This window comes from Pongo pygmaeus, chromosome 18 (assembly GCF_028885625.2).
Source record: "Pongo pygmaeus isolate AG05252 chromosome 18, NHGRI_mPonPyg2-v2.0_pri, whole genome shotgun sequence".
Lineage (NCBI taxonomy): Eukaryota > Metazoa > Chordata > Mammalia > Primates > Hominidae > Pongo > Pongo pygmaeus.
In genome coordinates this window covers 69,945,272-69,964,258 of record NC_072391.2, presented here as the reverse complement: position 1 = coordinate 69,964,258, position 18,987 = coordinate 69,945,272, and the positions used below count along the sequence as shown (strand labels likewise).

Genomic DNA, 18,987 nt, shown 5'->3' with positions numbered 1-18,987 from the left:
CGCCGACTGCCTCAGCCACTGCGCGGGGCGGGGGCGGCAGCGGCCTCTAGCCTCCCTCGTTCCCTCCCTAGTCCGCTTGCCCGCTCGCTCGCTCGTCCATCCGCCGCCTCACCTTCAGGAACCGGATCCCTCCCGGCCGGCGGCTCGCGGGCGCTTCGGGCGGCTCCGGGGGATCCAGCGGGCCCGCGGGCCCTGGCTCCACCTCCCCCATCGGCAACCTAGGCTGCACTGAGACGCCCGGCCCGCGCGACGGCGTGCGGAACCTCGGCGGCGCGCGCGAGCAGCCGGTGGCCCCGCCCCCCGCCGGCTCCGCCCCTCCGGCGGCTCGCCAGCTCCGCCCCTCCCGCAGCCATGCCGGACCCGCCCCTCCCGCAACCCCGCTGGACCTAAGTAGCTGCGGGCGCCGAGTGGCCCGGGCGCCGCCGAGCCGCATCCCGGCCGCGGCCCGCATGGCGGAACCTGGCACCACCGCAGGGCACGGGGCCTCCACTGCCCGCCGCCCTAAGCTTGGAGGACTAGAGCGCAAGGAGGGGTATTTGCTGCTTTCCCCGCCCTCTAAGAAACCCGCGGGAGGAAGAAGCAGGTGGCGGCGGCACCTGTCAATTGTGACAGGACGCTGCCCTCCGCCCAGGGTGGCTCTTGTAACTTCCCTCACTTGCCAAGCCGTTGAACGAACTGTTGAGAATACTCACCTTGGCAAGGCCTTTTCTCTTCCTTATCAGAGATGCGTGCGACCTTCTTAAGCAAATTCAACCCAATCTCGTACAAAACGTCCGCTCACCTCCCAGCCATGTTTTAATTCCCTTGCCTCCTCCTGGAGCAAAATTATCAGAATTCGGTGCTCTCCTTCAAGCAGTAATATGGCCTGTGACCCGGTTTATGATTTATTTGCAAGGCTGATTCAGAAAAAAACTTTTAAAAGTTAACTTATTTTCTTTTCGTTCTTTTTTTTGTTTCTTTTTTTTTCTTTTCGTTCTCGCAGTGATAGTAGTTTTGTGGCCAATGGGCCAAATTTGGAGTCAGCCAGCCTGATTCCAGATCTCCCCTCTGCCCTTCTTTAGATCTATACGCCTCTGCAAGTTACTTGATCTAAGCTTTTCGTTCTTAAGCTGTGAGAAAGAGATTAAAATCTGCCAAGTAGTTATGATGAAGATTTAGTGCATACAAAGTGCCTAACGTATAGTGGGGATTCATAGTAGCCATTATAATTCCAAAATTCTAAATTGAAGATCCAATCGGTTTCTCGGAAAGTACTCTGTCGATTCCTCCTACATTTTCCTAGGAAGGCTTCTAGACTTGCAGATTTTTAGGGCTTCCCCTCGTACATAGGGTGTTGAATCTTCAAGCAACTTGTAAGGAATTAGACAGCAAAAAACAGTAATTTCTTCACTTTTGAAGAGCTGTAATTCCAGTACTTTAGGAAGCCAAGGCAGGCAGATTACTCCAGGAGTTCGAGACCAGCCTGACCAACATAGCGAAACCCTGTCTATACCAAAAATACAAAAAAATGAGCTGGGCAGGGTGGCGCACGCCTGTAATCCCAGCCACTTGGGAGGTGGAGGCAGGAGAATCGCTTGAACCCGGGAGGCGGAGGTTGCAGTGAGCCGAGATCGTGCCACTGCACTCCAGCCTGGGTGACAAAGCGGGACCCTTTGTCCCTATTATCCATTGCTTCAGTTTGCCTCATTCAGACTAACTGTATGTCTAGAATAATTGCAGGCTTAGTACAAGACTTTTAGATTTAACAGGGCAGTCTGTGTCCCCCATCTGAGATATGTATCCATTTGGAGATATTTTAAATGCCAGGACCAAATTTGGCTCTTGCAGGTTCCGACCCCTTTCTGACCTACTTTCTCCCTTCACGAGTTAGCTTTGTATATACCAAAATTCCAATCTCCAGTAATCTTCATTTCTTGGCCTCATTTTAATGCATTAAAAACGATTTGTCACTGTGATTCTGGTTTAAGGGGGGAGAAAACCCTTAGGTCATCCACCTCCTGGATTTTCCTTCCACCTTGAAATTATTTTCAGGAAAGGTACTCAAAGTAGTTGGATTCCCATTTCAGTGCTTACTGGGTAATTTCTCCCAACAAGAAAACTGGTATATAAGCAATAGGTACCAATATGGAGACAGAAGCAAATTTTCCAAGGGCAGGCAAGCAGTGATTAAGAAAAAAATGTGGTTTAGAACAAGTGTTTCTGGCTGGGTGCAGTGGCTCATGCCTGTAATTCAGCACTTTGGGAGGCCAAGACAGGCAGATCACCTGAGGTCAGGAGTTCGAACCCAGCCTGGCCAACATGGCAAAACCCCATCTCTACTAAAAATACAAAAATTAGCCAGCGTGGGGGCACGAGCCTGTAGGCCCAGCTACTCAGGAGGCTGAGGCAGGAGAATCACTTGAACCTGGGAGGTGGAGGTTGCAGTGAGCCGAGATACTGTGCCACTGCACTGCAGTCTGGGTGACAGACAGAGGGAGACTCCGTCTCAAGAAAAAAAAAAGTGTTTCTAAAAAGCCTTTTATATTTTTTTATTTTTGAGACAGGGTCTCGCTTTGTTGCTCAGGCTGGAGTACGGTATGGGCACAATCATAGCTCACTGGAGGTTCATAGCTCATGGAGGTTCAACCTCCATGGGCTCAGGTGATCCTCCCACCTCAGCCTCCCAGTAGCTGGGACCACAAGTGAGCGCCACCCTACGCTTGGCTATTTTTTGCATTTTTTTGTAGAGATGGTGCTTCACCATATTGTCCTAGCTGGTCTCGAACTCCTGAGCTCAAGCCGTCCGCCCACTTCAGCCTCCCAAAATGCTGGGATTACAGGTGTGAGCCACCACACCTGGCTGTAAGTCTGTTTCTTGAGGCATTATACATTACCTTTTCCAGATTTCATGAGTAGAAGCTCTTTATTGACTGACTACACAAAAAGGAAAGATCTTGTTCCAGAACTAAAGTTTAAGCTCATGCTGGGGAACAGCAGTGGTGAATAATTGTTTAATTAAAGGGATAGTGGGCATAAGCATTGCTATTTACTTCTTCATTCTGGCAACAGCAGTTCCTCTTTCAAAAGGGAAAACATAAAAAAAAAAAAAAAAAAAACCCATCCGCCCAAAAGTTTCAGGGGCTAATTTATGATGTAACTACCTTTAATGGTTCCCATCATTTAAGATCCAATTCAGTAGTGACAACCAGTTGATTTTTTCAAATCATATAGTGCCATTAACATTTTATACTTTGTTTCAAAGGTCACATATTGATGTTTTCCCCCAGTTCAAGGCAATGTGCATTATGTATGCCAAGGGTTATGTAACTACAATTTCTGGAAATGGTAAACAGCTGAGACTAACCCTAAAAATAAATTCCTCTGGGATTTTTTTGTGCAAAAATCCATCTGCCCTCACTGCAGGTTCATCATTACAAAAATCACTGTTTAGCTCAAACCAAGAGACAGAGAAGTCATCAGGATCTCTCCTGTCTCCTTCCTATAGCAGCTGTACTTCCCCTCTCTGGTATGTACACACGCACACACATTCTTTACGCCAGGAGCTTTTCCAGATCTTCACTACAAAATGGGAAGCCTGGAGAAGGGAAGCTCATGCCTATCGGATGTTGGGAGAGGAAGCAGATGAGACTTACATTTACTTATTTATATCTAGTACCCACTCCAGTGATCCACAAAGTCATCTTTGGGCCTAAATACCTTGTTATTCTACCAATAGGTTGAGCAGATTTGGATATTCCTAATTTTGGTTCCAAATAAACAGGCAGTGTTTACCTAGGTTCAAAGTTTGGAGAATTTTTCTGTGAACATTTTGGTATTTTTCAAATATGGGGACAATTGAATTGGGGAGAAGACATAGGATAGAAAACCCATAAAAGTGATAAAAATTAATTTGGTGCTCCTGAATTGAAATTCAGATCTGAATACTATTTGTTGTATTGTTAAGTAAATGTCTATTACTGGCTAAACTTTTATACTGCAGCTTTTATATTTTCCTCTAATTACATGAAGGTGCCAACTAAATTTTAGAAACAACTATGAAGTTTAACTAACTCATACATAAGATTATAGAAATGTTGCTTATCAAACAGTACCAAAGGGCACTTCTGCATAAACTAGATAACTGCCAGGGCCTACACCCTCCCCCTTCTCAATCAAGGGACTGTCAGGGATCATCAGAGTAACACAAAACCTAAAGCTTCCAACCTCCAAAACACAGAGTTGACAGCCAGGCACAGTGACTCACGCCTGTAATCCCAGAACTTTGGGAGGCAGAGGCTAGTGGATCACTTGAGCCCAGGAGTTTGAGACCAGCTTAGGCAACATAGTGAGACCCTGTCTCTACCAAAGGAAAAAAAAATACAAAAATTAGCCAGGCATGATGGTGCATGCCAGTAGTCCCAGCTACTAGAACGGCTGAGGTGGGAGGATTGCCTGAACTAGGGAAGTCAAGGCTGAAGTGATCGGTGATCACACCACTGCACTCCAGCTGGGTGATACAGCGAGACTCTGTCTTAAAAAAAAAAAAACAGGTGCGGTGGCTTACGCCTGTAATCCCAACACTTTGGGAGGTCGAGGCAAGAGGATTGCTTGAGGCCAAGAGTTCAAGACCAGCCTAGACAACATAGCAAGACCACATCCCTACAAAAGTTAATATATACAAAATACACAGTTCATATAAAATAAACCGTGAAATGTAACTCATTTTGACTGGTCAAGCCTTCCTCTGCCCAGTCACAGATACACTTGAACAATTCACAAAAAGCAGCGTATAAAGAAAACCCATAACCACCCTTAATATACATTTAATCTTGATTTCTCTGCCTTGAGAATTGACCTATGGAGATTAAGCATGAAATTAATCATATTATACTTAAAATGTCCAATTGCACTTAGGACTTTTTCACTGTCTATAACACAAGTTTGTTGTTGTTTTTGAGATGAAGTTTCACTCTTGTCACCCCAGACTGGACTGCAATGGCGTGATCTCGGCTCACTGTAACCTCCGCCTCCTGGGTTCAAGCAATTCTCCTGCCTCAGCCTCCCAAGTAGCTGGGATTACAGGCATGTGCCACCACGCGCGGCTAATTTTGTATTTTTAGTAGAGACAGGGATTCTCCATGTTGGTCAGGCTGGTCTCGAACTCCCAACCTCAGGTGATCCGCCCGCCTCGGCCTCCCAAAGTGCTGGGATTACAGGCGTGAGCCACCGCGCCTGGCTACTGCAAGTTTTTAAGTGGTTCAAATTCCTCTTTTGGTGAGACTTATGTGTAAAAGGAATACTAACAGGTCAGTAAGTTTAGCTCAACCTCTGGAATAAGAATTTATCTAAGTCTTCTAATCCAATTGTAAGAAGCAAGGAAGCAAATTTTAAATCATTGGGTATTGACTTTTTATTATTAGTCACTGTTCATAATTTGTTTCAACCAAAAGACAATACACACAGCAGAATTCTAATGCATCCCATGTAAATGTTTACATCCATTTTATTCCTCACTCGCCTCTAAGACTTATCATTTAACTTTAATTTTTTTTTTTTACATCTCAAAAATATGTCTGCAATAATTAGAGCTTCATTAGCTGTCCCACTTGGAAACAGCTTTTTAATATTTTTACAGTAAAGAAGATGTGATGGGGCATAATGAAAATGTAACTTACAATACTATGAAAGAAAAGGGCCTTTATAGGAACACAGTGGGAGTTCATAAAGGAAAGAGTTCAGAAGCTCTTTCCCATGGGGCCCCCAAATAGAAAACAAAAACAAAACACACAAAGCGCAACCGCAGGTTCTTTGAGGAAAAAAAAAAAAACCCAAAAAACAAAAAACCAACTCCAATGCTCCATCTTGAAGCCAGAATCAGCCTCTTGGAAGTCTGTAAAGCAACTATGCAAGCTGCTTCAGCATTTCCTTCTGTTAAAGTGTTCCAGGTCCTGGAACCCTGTCGATGGGACCCACTCACTGATATTGCTTGAAAAAGTTATTCACTTCCAGTTCCACAAGCAGCCCCACTCTCCCAAGCCAAAGCTGGTCAAAAGTGTTTTAAACTTCAGGACTTTCTGTGCAATTGTCTCTCCAATGATCCTCCCCACTCCCAAAGTCATGAATACACAGACATGTAAAACCACTCTCCCAACCACAAAGTTCATGAACACCCACTTTTTCCTCTCTAGTTTTCTCAGTTTAGGACACTGTGGTTAAAATACATTCACTAGAAAAAAATACACACATTCAAACTCCTTTCCCCTAGTTCTCATGGCCCAAATATTTTCCAATGCAGAAGATAATGAAGTTGAACCTTGAAAGCAGTACTCCCTAACTTCCAATCTCTTCTATGACATAAAAAAAATGGGAAGCATGTTACATAAACCATTAGTGTTGGACAGTTTTAAGTCTTATTTTCATATATGAATGGGACAAACAAGGAGTACGAATCACACCTTTAAACTAGCAAGAGGAAATAATCCCCTCCCAAATGTTACACTGAGGAATGTTTCTTTAAATGAGAAAGACCTTAAAATGAACAGATGATCATTATGCACAGCCTAAAACTTCTGTGACTGTCCAAACCACCTCAAGGTAACAGCACCAAAGCACTGTGGGAGAAGCTTCTCAGGGAGAGCACCCTTCCTACAGTTTTTTGAGATTACTTAGATGAATAAATTCTCTCTTAGGATTCCCCGGGGATGGGGCACAGACTAGAATAGAATTGACTCTTGAAGAGGGAAATAATGAGGTACAAGTGCATGTGAAATTGTCAAAGTAAGTGTGTGAGGGATCACTGCTTATCACCCCAGGGTTATCAAGACAGCCTTGGAAAATGCTCTTTCCTCACAATGCCTCTGAAGTTGTAAATCCATCCAAATTTGCTCCCCCTTGAGTGGTTGCAATCGGGAAAGGAATTATTGAAATGTGCAAGTATTCAAAGAAATTGAAACATTTCTCCATTTAGCTGCAAGGCCAAGTGAGAGGAAAACTAATTCTGATCCTAGAAACTAAGGCACGCTGAAGCTTTCAAAGATCCAATCATTTGAAACAGTCTTCACAACCATCAGTATCCTAGGCAGTTATTTGGCTGCTAGTCCTTCAGTATGGTGCTTGTGTTCGGATTCCAAAATCAATTCATATTCTACGCAGCACCCTTTGTGTTAAGGCCATGATATTTTACTCCTTCTAGACAAAGCTATGAATGATCATAAACTCTACCTCAAAACTATGATCACCCAAGGAAATGCTCTGTCAGCAGAGTACACCCTTCCCAGCTCCATTAGCTGACAGTGTCTTTATAGCATGGTCTTGGAACAGATTTCTTCAGAGATTCAACCCAGTTCAAATAAAAAAACCTGAGCTGGTTAGCTACAAATATAAGAGAGAAAATAAAGCCTCTACACAAAGAGGAATGTTAAGACAAATTCTATTCAAGAAATCCACCAACATTATGTTAATCCTATCATGTTTCACAGCATTAAGTATCCATCCAATGAAATCAGTCTGCAAAGAAACCCTTAAAGGCTATTTTTCATTGCACAGGCAGAGCAGTTGTCTGAAATATGCACTAGTCCACACTTACATTACTGAAAACTATGCAGGAGATAATATCCTGTTCTTGACTCAGTCAACCATTTACCCAGTGGAGTAAGTTTTAGCAGATCTTGCTCATACACACTAGTAAGACCAGAAACTTTCCCCTGTGGAGCCTTTAGTTCAACTCCAGTTTGTCAAATGTTAGGAATAGTCCAGCATCTGATACAGAGCTAGATTTGACAAGACACTGAAGATTTTAAGTAAAGGCTTGGTGAAATGAAGCGGGGGGAAAAAAGGGATATTTGTTTCCAGGTTTAAGATTGAAGCCGTAGTAGTCATTATACTGTATTCAATACAGTAACAATTGCAAACATTGTAAGAGCAAGGTGGGCCTCACTTTTTCTTTCTTCAGTATATAAGACATGGCGCCTGAATACTTGAACATACATAGTACATTCAATGTGTACCACAGAGAGAGTCACCTCTACTTCATTCCAGCAACTCAATTTCAAAGTTTGATAACGCATGGGTCCTTTCTAAAAAGCACTTGGCACTCTCACTAGTTTAAAAAGCTCAAGTCTTTGATGTGAATATTCATGAGATTCGTCTTTTAAAAGAGACCAATTTCTCAGACTGAGGAAAGGCTATTCCTACCCTATGGTGTCCATAAGACCTCCTCTGACATAGGGGTACGGAAGCTACAAGGCTTCACTCCAACACCATAAAGTACAATATGGAAAGATTTCTTTAACCGTGTGGTCTTTATTTCAGTGCCAGTGTTACAGATACAACACAAATGTTCCAGTTAGAAGGAATTCAAATGGAATGCCAAGGTCCAAGCCAGGCTCAAGAAATAAAAAGGGAGGTTTGGAGTAATAGATAAGATGACTCCAATACTCAACTCTTCCTAAGGGCAAAGGTACTTTTGATAGAGAGTCTGATCTTTAAAACTGGTGAACTCCTCTTCCACCCATTACCATAGTTCAAACAGGGAAGTTATGGGCTTAGGAGCACTTTAAAATTTGTGGTGGGAATAGGGTCATTAATAACTATGAATATATCTTTTAGAAGGTGACCATTTTGCACTTTAAAGGGAATCAATTTTGCAAATCATGGAGACTATTCATGACTACACCTAAAGAATGGAGAGAAAGGGGAGCTGGAAGAGCCTTGGAAGTTTCTATTACAAATAGAGCACCATATCCTTCATGCCAAATCTCAACAAAAGCTCTTTTTAACTCCATCTGTCCAGTGTTTACAAATAAACTCGCAAGGTCTGACCAGTTCTTGATAACAAACATACATGTGTGTGTCTGTGTGTATACAGCAATGCACAGAAAAGGCTACCAGGAGCCTAATGCCTCTTTCAAACATTGGGGGAACCAGTAGAAAAAGGCAGGGCTCCCTAATGTCCATTATTACATTTCCATTCCGAATGCCAGATGTTAAAAGTGCCTGAAGATGGTAACCCAGCTAGTGAGGAATAAATACCCCACCTTGCCCAGTCCACAGAGAAACAACAGTAGAAAGAAGGGGTAACTCTTTGCTGCAGAGACAAAGTGAGTGTTTTTTCGCCATGGATTGCAGTCCTCTCCTCCAGACCAGCTGCTTATTTCTTCAGGGGCCCAGGGAATGTTGATTCTGGCTGTAAATGTGGGAGGGGTGGAGAAGTGCGGAAAAAGGAGAAGAAGAGGAAGAGTGCAAAGTAGCCTCCAGAAGCAGCCAGCCTCAACAGTGGAGGAGAGGACATTAGTCTTTAACAATGCTTCAAGGTCAGCAGTAACTTTAGGAAAATCCTCCTCCGCAGTTCTCTTCAGCTCCTCATGCCCATGGTACAGTTGGGGGGGACTTGCCAGCAATCACAACCTCCTTCCCAGAGTTCCTTTGATTGAGTGGGATAAAGAATGAGAATGGTGCCAAACCCTCATTGCCAGGACTGAGGGGGAAAGTTGTTCACCTCTGCTAGATCTTGCATTGCTGAGCCCTTGTGATTATATGTAAGCTTGATCCGCATTCGCAGCTGTTGCTATAAGAGGAAAAGAGAAGTGCAAATTATATATTGAAATGAAATCTCCAGAATCTGTCTAGTCCACAAATAGACTTTTAATCTTAGAGGTCAGAACTTAAAGCAAAGCTGTCTGTTAAGAATGACAGGTAAGCAACAACAAAAAACACCCAGTACTCTAGGCTTGAGCCAAGAAGCTAACAATGTCATGCCACCAAGTAGAGAAAGCGCATCTCCAGAACACGTGGTTAGCTTTAATCCTTGAACTGCATTAAAAGGACAGAACCCCTTGGGAGCATTTTTTCTTTTTTTTTTTTTCTTTTTTTTGAAACAGGGTTTTGCTCTTATTGCCCAGGCTGGAGTGCAGTGGCACAATCTTGGCTCACTGCAACCCCCGCCTCCCGGGTTCAAGCAATTCTCCTGCCTCAGCCTCCAGAGAAGCCGGGGTTGCAGGCGTTCACCGCCACACCAGGCTAATATTTTTATTTTTAGTACAGACGGGGTTTCACCATGTTGGCCAGGCTGGTCTTGAACTCCTGACCTCAGGTAATACGCCCGCCTCAGCCTCCTAAAGTGCTGGCATTACAGGCGTGAGCCACCATGGAGCATTCTCCTAGTAACATTTTGCTGAGTCCTTTTCAAAAAGATTCAAACCTTGTATCCAAGTCTCTTAAAAAAAGAGGTGAACATATACTCATCGTATGCTCTCCATTCAGATATACTGTTGCTTTATCTGAAAAACCTACAGTAAATGTGAACATGACCTTTTGTTCCTAAAGCATAAAATTTTAAAAAATGACTTAACTCACAGGTAACAGCAGTAGTTTTAAGAGAACTCAATTAGATACTTTTTATATGGCAGATTTCAAATACAAATGCACTAAGAAATTTTTTACTCTCTGTATCAGATGGTCAAAGGAATTTGTGCTTGTACTATAGAGGCAGATGCTCAAAATATAGTGAATAGCAGAGGAAAGGCAAGTGTTACAAGAGAAAGAAAGTATACTGTTATTTATGAGCAACTAGTAGAGCTCTATTAAAGAAATTCTCTGAACCATTTTCAAAAACTGTTTGAAAACCAATTGATTACTATTAAGGTGAGCTTATTTCTTTGAGAAGAGATAATAAAAATATTGCTTAATTTCAGTTTCTAGAGCTATTTTTCATTTGGCTGCTTCATTTAAAATGCCTCTATTTTTCTATACTTAATAACCATAGCAGTAAATGTAGGTATTTGGTTTCAACAAATGCTCTTACCTCAGATTTCAACTTGTGTATAAATTAAAATGTCTAAGCTTCTCCCCTACCCCCAAAAACTAGACCTTTAATCTAGCTTTTTTTGAAGTTGCATTTTAATAAGATACCACTAAGCCACCTGATGTCTCTGGGTTCCATTTGTTATTTACAAAAGAGCAAGGAAGTTAGACCAGGCATTTTCATTGATCTCTTCTCTAACTATGAGTCAGAAAAACCTAAAGAAACAAAGCAGAATTTTATTTCAGGAAATATGCTTACACTTCGGCTCAGATATTGGCTACAAATGTGCTACTCACCTTCTGAGGGTTCAGAACTTTAATGACTTGTGTGATGGTCCCTGTGTTAAATGCTGGGACAATGCTGCTGCTAGGAGACAAGAGCTGCAGCTGGAATGTCTAGGGGGGAACAAAGGGCACTCTTCAGAAAAAGAAATACACAATGCTAGGTCAGAGATACCAGAAAACATTTAGACACCCAGATGATGGGTCAAGCAACAGATTTCACTACTACTAAGTTTTGCCTAATACTTGTTTTCTAGATATCAGGAATTCACAGCACGTGAGCTGACTCACTGTGGTATTTGTAAAAATCCACTGTTTGGTTCTTTGATCATGACAACTAGCAATAAACCACGTTCTCCTTTCTGGCAGAAGGAATTCTAGCCTACCTCTTTTCAAAAGCTGACCAATTCTTGTTCTGGCAACTTCACTTAATAGTAACTGATCAACTATGCAAGTAAAATATGGGTGCTTTTGGCTTAAAAAACAGCCAGAAAGAAACCAAAAGAAAAGCTTCCCAAAAATAGCAAACCAACATACTGGTCACCAACTATAAGCTTTTAGGCTTTTGTGTGATTGGATGACTGGGACACAGAGACTTGAACTTTTGTTTTTTAAAGGCTGCATAATCTATAATGTGTCAGAGCCTCCTCTCCACATGACAGAAGGAACAGAAAGACTTGCAGAACCAGCCTATACAGCAAAAGACCTAGATAAGCCAATCACTATTAATTTGTTGAATGCTGGTAGGGTTTATTTGCTTACTTATAGAAATAAGAGATGAAAGTGCTGGCTGGGTGTGGTGGCTCAAGCCTGTAATCCCAGCACTTTGGGAGCTCAAGGCAAGCGGATCACAAGGTCAGGAGTTCGAGACCAGCCTGGCCAACACAGTGAAACCCCGTCTCTACTAAAAATACAAAAATTAGCTGGGCATGGTGGCACATGCCTGTAGTCCCAGCTACTCGGGAGGCTGAGGCAGGAGAATTGCTTGAACCCAGGAGGCGGAGGTCGTGGTGAGCCGAGACTATGCCACTGCACTCCAGCCTGGGCAACAGAGCAAGACTCCGTCTCGAAAAAAAAAAAAAAAGTGCTATATAGGGCAAGCTAGGTAAACCATACTGTACTACGTAGCTATTCTATGAACTAGAATTTGAAAATCTTTCCTAAAAGTAGATTAAACTTCTAAAATATTTAAGAGAGAGAGAGAGACACTAGTCTTCTCTAGGGCCAAAAGTTACAAGAGTGAAGATTCACTCTCAATGTAGAGATACATTACACTGGGGGCTGGGCACAGTGTTCCCAGCACTTTGGGAGGCCGAGGCGGGCAGATCACCTGAGGTCAGGAGATCTAGATTAATCTGGTCAACATGGCGAAACCTCATCTCTACTAAAAATACAAAAATTAGCCGGGTATGGTGGCGCATGCCTGTAATCCCAGCTACTCAGGAGGCTGAGGCAAGAGATTTGCTTGAACCCAGGAGGTGGAGGTTGCCTGGGCGACAGAGTGAGACTCCATCTCAAAAAAAAATTAAAAAAAAAAAAATATATATATATATAATATGGCCTTATTCATAATTCTGCCACATTAAAATTATGTAAGCTAAAGTATTATTCATTACTACCATATTTCATTAAATGTAAGATACCACCAATTGTAATTCACACCATTATTTTATGTACCACTGAGATAGAAAACATGCTGCCCATTGAATTATGACAAGATACCAATTTTTAAATGTACCCTAATTTTAGAAACATTAAAACACGAAAATAGTACATAGTAGAACCTATAAAATATGACTTTTTTTTTTTTTAGACGGAGTCTTGCTCTGTCACCCAGGCTGGAGTGCAGTGGTGCGATCTCGGCTCACTTCAAGCTCCACCTCCCAGGTTCACGCCATTCTCCTGCCTCAGCCTCTGGAGTAGCTGGGACTACAGGCGCCCGCCACCACGCCCAGCTAATTTATTTTTTATTTACTTATTTATTTATTTATTTTTTGAGACGAGTCTTGCTCTGTTGCCCAGGCTGGAGTCCAGTGGGGCGATCTCGGCTCACTGCAAGCTCCACCTTCCGGGCTCACGCCATTCTCCTGCCTCAGCCTCCCAAGTAGCTGAGACTACAGGTGCCCGCCACCATGCCTGGCTAATTTTTTTTTTTTTTTTAATTTTTATTAGAGACAGGGTTTCACCGTGTTAGCCAGGATGGTCTCAATCTCCTGACCTCATGATCCGCCCGCCTCGGCCTCCCAAAGTGCTGGGATTACAGGCGTGAGCCACCGCGCCCAGCAAAATATGACATTTTAAGTTGAAAATACATTATCATGCTGCACTGTACAGCACCAAAAATAAGTCATGTTTTAATAGCAGAGGTGATAAGTCACTAGAGCAGCAGCCTAAAGTAACAAGTATAAAACCTAAGTTGAAGAAACTAAATATACTGAGCACTGAACAGATGAAAAGTGCTTCAAACAGTGCCTGATTCAAAAAACTTATTTATTCCTTTAAGCAACCTTAGGAAGTGGCTATCATTATCACCACCCTCTTTGCAAATGAAGACAATGAGGCATAGAGGTTCAGTGACTTTCTTCATGTCATACAACTACTACTAAAATCCAAACAGAATGGCTCTAGAGTTCATTAGTGGTCTTTCACCACTTGACACTACTGCTCCCCTTTTTTTCTTTTTTTTTTTTGGGACAGTGTCTCACTCTATCACCCAGGCTAAAGTGCAGTGGCATGATCTTGGCTCACTGCAACTTCCACCTCCTGGGTTCAAGTGAGTCTCCCACCTCAGCCTCCTGAGTAGCTGGGACCACAGGCACACACCATTGCACCTGGCTAATTTTTTTTATTTTTGGTAAAGATGGGGTTTCACCATGTTGCTCAGGCTGGTCTCAAACTCCTGAGCTCAAGCGATCCACCCGCCTCAGCCTCCCAAATTGCTGGGATTACAGGTGTGAGACACCGTGTCCAGCTAACTGCTTCTTAAACATCTAAATTATTCTGGCTCCTACAAAGTGTAAGCAAAGAAGGTTGCATGAGCGTCAGAGGATGGGGAAAAATAAAAAAAAAGACTGCAAAGTCAACAGTACCCATAAACAAAGAAAACATCCTCAATTTCCAAAAGTGTGTTGTCGGAATGTCTAAATGCCATATTTCACATGCCACTCCCAAGATTAGGTTAGCTTAGTCTAAACCAGTGGTTGGCAAACTATAGCCCACTGGCCACAACATCTGATTTTGCAAATAACATTTTATTGGAACAGAGCTATGTTCATTCATTTACATGTCATCTACAGCTGTTTCTGTACTATAAGAGCAGAACTGAGTACCAATAAAGACCAGATAGCAGCCTAAAATACTGTCTCATCTTTTTAAGAAAAACTACCCACTCCTCATTCTCAACTTTTCTTTATTCAGAACTCTTTGTTTGTTTGTTTTGAGATGGAGTCTCGCTCTGTCACCCAGGCTAGAGTGCAGCGGCATAATCTGAGCTCACTGCATCCTCAGCATCCTGGGTTCAAGCGATTCTCCTGCCTCATCAGCCTCCCGGGTAGCTGGGATTAGAGGAACCTGCCACCACGCCCGGCTAATTTTTTTTTTTTTTGTACTTTTAGCAGAGATGAGAGTTTCACCACATTGGCCAGGCTCTCGAACTCCTGATCTCAAGTGATCTGCCTGCCTCAGCCTCCCAAAGTACTGGGATTACAGCCGTGAGCCACTGCACCCGGCCTCAAGATTTTTCCCTATTCAAAAATGAACATAAATATCCTTAAACTAAAATTTGGTGTAAACCAAACCTTGATTCACAAAAACAGTTACTATATCTATAATAAATTGGATGTTAATGAAGGAGGAATGTTTCTCTCACTTATGTATCAACAGACAAAAAATTGTAATTCTGATCTGGTTAACTAGAAGATAATACCAGATAGACAAAGTCTCTCATCTTACTTAACTTTAATCCTATGCAATATTTTATGTTTTTAGGTCTTTAACACTGTATTACTAAAGCCTAACCTATCCTCAATGCCCTCAGCATTAACTGATCACCTCGTAGAATTCTGCTCTCACTACTATTAGAATTGTTTTTCTTTATCCCACAATACTAACCATCAGAATACTTGTAACCTGGTAAAAATTATTCACTAAAAATGATACGCTTCCATGAACCATGTTACATTATTGTTAGTTTGAATTAAGTCTGCAAATTTAATCTGTAAACATTAAAACAAATCCTTTACCAAACACATGAAAAAAAAAAAAACCAGCCAATCTTTAATCAAAGGAAACATCTAAAGAAGACATTTTAGTACCTTTGGTACTGCAGCTTGGAAAACAAAGTCCGTCATATCTAGCTCTGTGCTGTTGGAGGCCTGTATCGTTATCACTGTTACACTGGGGTTGGTATTTGACCGTTCAAAGGTGAATTCTATCTTCAAGCCATTCTTACTGTATGCTGTGATGGAGGGGATGCCTGAGAAAGTACAGGAAGATAAGTCTTATTGTAGTCAGCCTAATGCTTGCAGAATTATTACTTCTTTTTCTTAATAACCACCTTTCATTACTCAGTGCTCCATGTAATGATGGTAACAACAGTCATCATACCTGCAGCAATATCATTGAAGAGAGGCTGTGATGAGAGACCATCCAACAAGAAGGGGGGCTGGGATATCTGTGGGACTGAGGCAGGGGCAGGAGCAGCAGCTGGAGCACCTAAAGGAAATATTTTAACTGAAAGTTAACCTTAGGCGGCATGACAAAGCTTACCAAGAAATTACAGGGAAAATTACTGCGGTCTCAGGTTAAGGAAAAGATTCCTTAAACAAGATGCAAAAAGCATAGACCACAAAGAGAAAGAACTAAAAACTCAAGTACTTTAAAACGAGCAACTTCTGTTTATTAAAAAATACCGTAAGAAAAAGTACAGTCTGAGCAACACGGCGAGACCCTGTCTCTACAAAAAAAAAAAAATACAAAAATTAGCCAGGCATGGTGGTGTGCGCCTGTTGTCTCAGCTACTTGGGAGACTGCAGTGGGAGGATCACTGGAGCCTGGAAAGTTGAGGCTGTAGTGAGCTTGCACCACTGTACTCCAGCCTGGGGGACAGAACGAGACTCTGTCGCAAAAAAAAAAAAAAGTATAGAGAGAGAGCCCACAGACAGGAGAAAATGTTTGCTATACAGTAACGAATGGATAAGTATCCAAACCATAACTGTCTTCTATAAACCAATAAGAAATGGAAAACCCAATTTAAAAGTGTCAAGATATAAAAACACGCAAGTCACAAAAGAGGAAACCTGAATGAAAAGGGAATCTTACTAAAAGATGCTCAATTTTACCAGTAATGATGGAAGTGGAATTTAAAATTATAGTGAGATACTACCTCATGTCTATCAGAATGGTGAAAATTTCAATGTCTGATAATTCCAGATGTTGGCAAGAAGATGGAACAATGGGAAAATTTAAGCTCTGCTATAGGAAGGTAAACTGGCACAACCAATCTAGAGAGTAATCTGGTTATATCCTTAAACTGAGGTTTCTCAACCTTGACAGTAATAGCTTTTAGGCTTCCTAATTCTTTGTTGTAGGGGGCTGCCTTGTTTATTGTAAGATATTAAGTAGCACCCCTGGGCTTTTATGCATTAGACGGTAGCATCCTCCCAGCTGTAACAACCAAAAATATCTTCAGACACTGCCAACCTCTGGAGGGCAAAATCTTCCCCAGTTGAGAACCGATTACCCCTTCTTAGGAATGCTTTTAATTAATCCTTGCATGTGTTCACTGGGAGATACATCCAAAAGCATTCATAGCAGGAACACTCCTAATGGTGAAATACTGGAAACAACCAAAATGTCTGTCATCTTGATAATGAATAAGTAAACTGATATATTGATATACTAAAATACTACACATGTACAACAGTAAAAAGTGAATTCACTAGAAATACACTTAACATGGATTATTCATAACTCATTCTCACAATTAAAGTGTTTAGCAAAAAAAGGTGCAAAAAAGAACACATTCAGTTGGATACCATGTCTAAAAAGGTAAAAATTGGCAAATACTACGTACTATATCAAGAAATGCACGGGAATGGCAAACACCAATGTTAAACACTACTTTAGGATAGACAGTAGTTATGTCTGGAATCAAAAAGAAATGGGACGAGAGGGAAATACACAAAGAACATCAACCCTCTTAATATTTTATTTTACAAACTAGGTAGATCAAAACATTCATTAAATTTTGTAGATGTTAAATGCTGTATAATAAAATTTTAACACACACACACGCACCCTGTGAGGGGTGGTATAAAGTGGGGTGGGAAAAAGAAACAGATTACCATTCTTATTTAATCTTTCCAAATAAGAACAACTTGACAATCATACAATAGAAGATAATTCATAGAACATGAGGGATATCAAGATTCGAAGAAGAAGCATAAGAAAATTCAGCAAAATTAAGAGAATTTATTTTATATTTAAATAGATTTCAAACTACTTGTGAAATTAACTGAAAATATGCCATTTAAAAAAAAGAACTATCACAATGAAATAAAGGAAGGCTAGAATGTCATCTTTTTTTAAGAAATTGACAGCAAGAATGAGGGGGAAAAAGATACTGAAGAACACTAGAAAAGTAAATGACAGGCTGGGCGCGATGGCTCATGCCTGTAATCCCAGCACTTTGGGAGGCCGAGGTGGGTGGATCACCTGAGGTCAGGAGTTTGAGACCAGCCTGGCCAACACAGCAAAACCCCATCTCTACTAAAAATACAAAAATTAGCCGGGTGTGGTGGCACGCGCCTATAGTCCCAGCCACTTGGGAGGCTAAGGCAGGAGAATCGCTTGAATCTGGGAGGCAAAGGTTGCAGTGAGCCAAGATCATACCATTGCACTCCAGCCTGCGTGACAGAGCAAGACACCATCTCAAAAACAAAAAAAAGTAAATGACACATTAAAAATTAGCAAAGAAAACAGAAATACAGATGGCTAAGCAAGCACAAGAAGCTAAAATAAATGCAAACACCATTTGTGCAGTCCAGCACATTATCAATGAAGTAGGCAAATATTCATACAGTTTTCCTAGTCTAAAAAATCAAATCGAGAAAATTTCCCCCAATTCCCATTTTCAAAACAATTTTAGAAATGTGTTCTCATGGAAAATCAGAGGCTACTCAAGATACAGGCAGCATATAGGTCTCCAACTCCCTCAAATTTTCACTTTTCTTTCTCCTGTAAAAGTATAGCAAGGTAGTTTAGGAGAAGAGCAGAAACTTACTGCTCCAAACCCTTTAAAAACACATGTTAAATCTATTTCTGAATTTCTACTGACTTAAATTTCTATATAATGGGGTAAAACTGTAATGATAAATTAAGAAATCTAGAATTCAAAATTTTAAAACTTAATGTAAAAAGTGGAAAAACATCTTTAAAACACATTATGAATAAGGAAAGAAAACTCAGACTTTTTAACATTTTATCATTTTGTTTTAACATATAACACTAGGAAAACAAGACAGTAGGAACAAAAAGAAAAGACTCCACAATAAATGAGCTAAGGATACAATAAGAATGTTCAGAAAAGAACCTCATCTATAATACAAATATGTGAATAAATATTAAACATTCTCCGTGATCAAAAAATAATAGGGCCTCTCTCTGCTGACCAAGCCTGGCAGAGGGCTACAAAATTTAAAAAATAATAATAAAAATAAATATAATAGGACCAAATTTTCACCCAATAGGGCTTTTTAAAATGATAATACACAATGCTTATGACTGTGCGGTTAAACATATAAATTGAGGAAAAGGTAAATAATATTTACCAAGTGCCTACTATGTATCATGCACTGAATAGGTCAATGGGCCTCACAAATATCTTATGGAGTAAGTATTAATCATCCTAATTTTAACCAGATTCAG

The 18,987-nt window shown here is 41.3% G+C and overlaps 2 protein-coding genes across 5 annotated transcripts in view; both read right to left on the bottom strand.

Moving 5' to 3' along the window:
* PHLPP2 (PH domain and leucine rich repeat protein phosphatase 2) overlaps window positions 1–279 on the bottom strand; it is a 78,038-nt gene extending 77,759 nt beyond the window's left edge. Inside the window, exon 1 of one of the 2 annotated variants that reach the window (XM_054453256.2) lies at window positions 113–279. In XM_054453256.2, the coding sequence (XP_054309231.1) occupies window positions 113–211 (99 nt within the window). In that variant the 5' untranslated portion in view covers window positions 212–279. The remainder of the gene's footprint in view (window positions 1–112) is intronic. The other variant, XM_054453259.2, reaches the window with a different exon arrangement.
* Window positions 280–5,364: 5,085 nt separating this feature from the next.
* The window catches only part of AP1G1 (adaptor related protein complex 1 subunit gamma 1), an 82,876-nt gene continuing 69,253 nt past the window's right edge, over window positions 5,365–18,987 (bottom strand). For all 3 annotated transcript variants that reach the window (XM_054453253.2, XM_054453252.2, XM_054453255.2), the window contains exons 20-23: window positions 15,667–15,774; window positions 15,375–15,535; window positions 11,077–11,175; window positions 5,365–9,544 (exon numbers count right to left, since the gene is read on the bottom strand). In XM_054453253.2, the coding sequence (XP_054309228.2) occupies window positions 9,443–9,544; window positions 11,077–11,175; window positions 15,375–15,535; window positions 15,667–15,774 (470 nt within the window). In that variant the 3' untranslated portion in view covers window positions 5,365–9,442. The remainder of the gene's footprint in view (window positions 9,545–11,076; window positions 11,176–15,374; window positions 15,536–15,666; window positions 15,775–18,987) is intronic.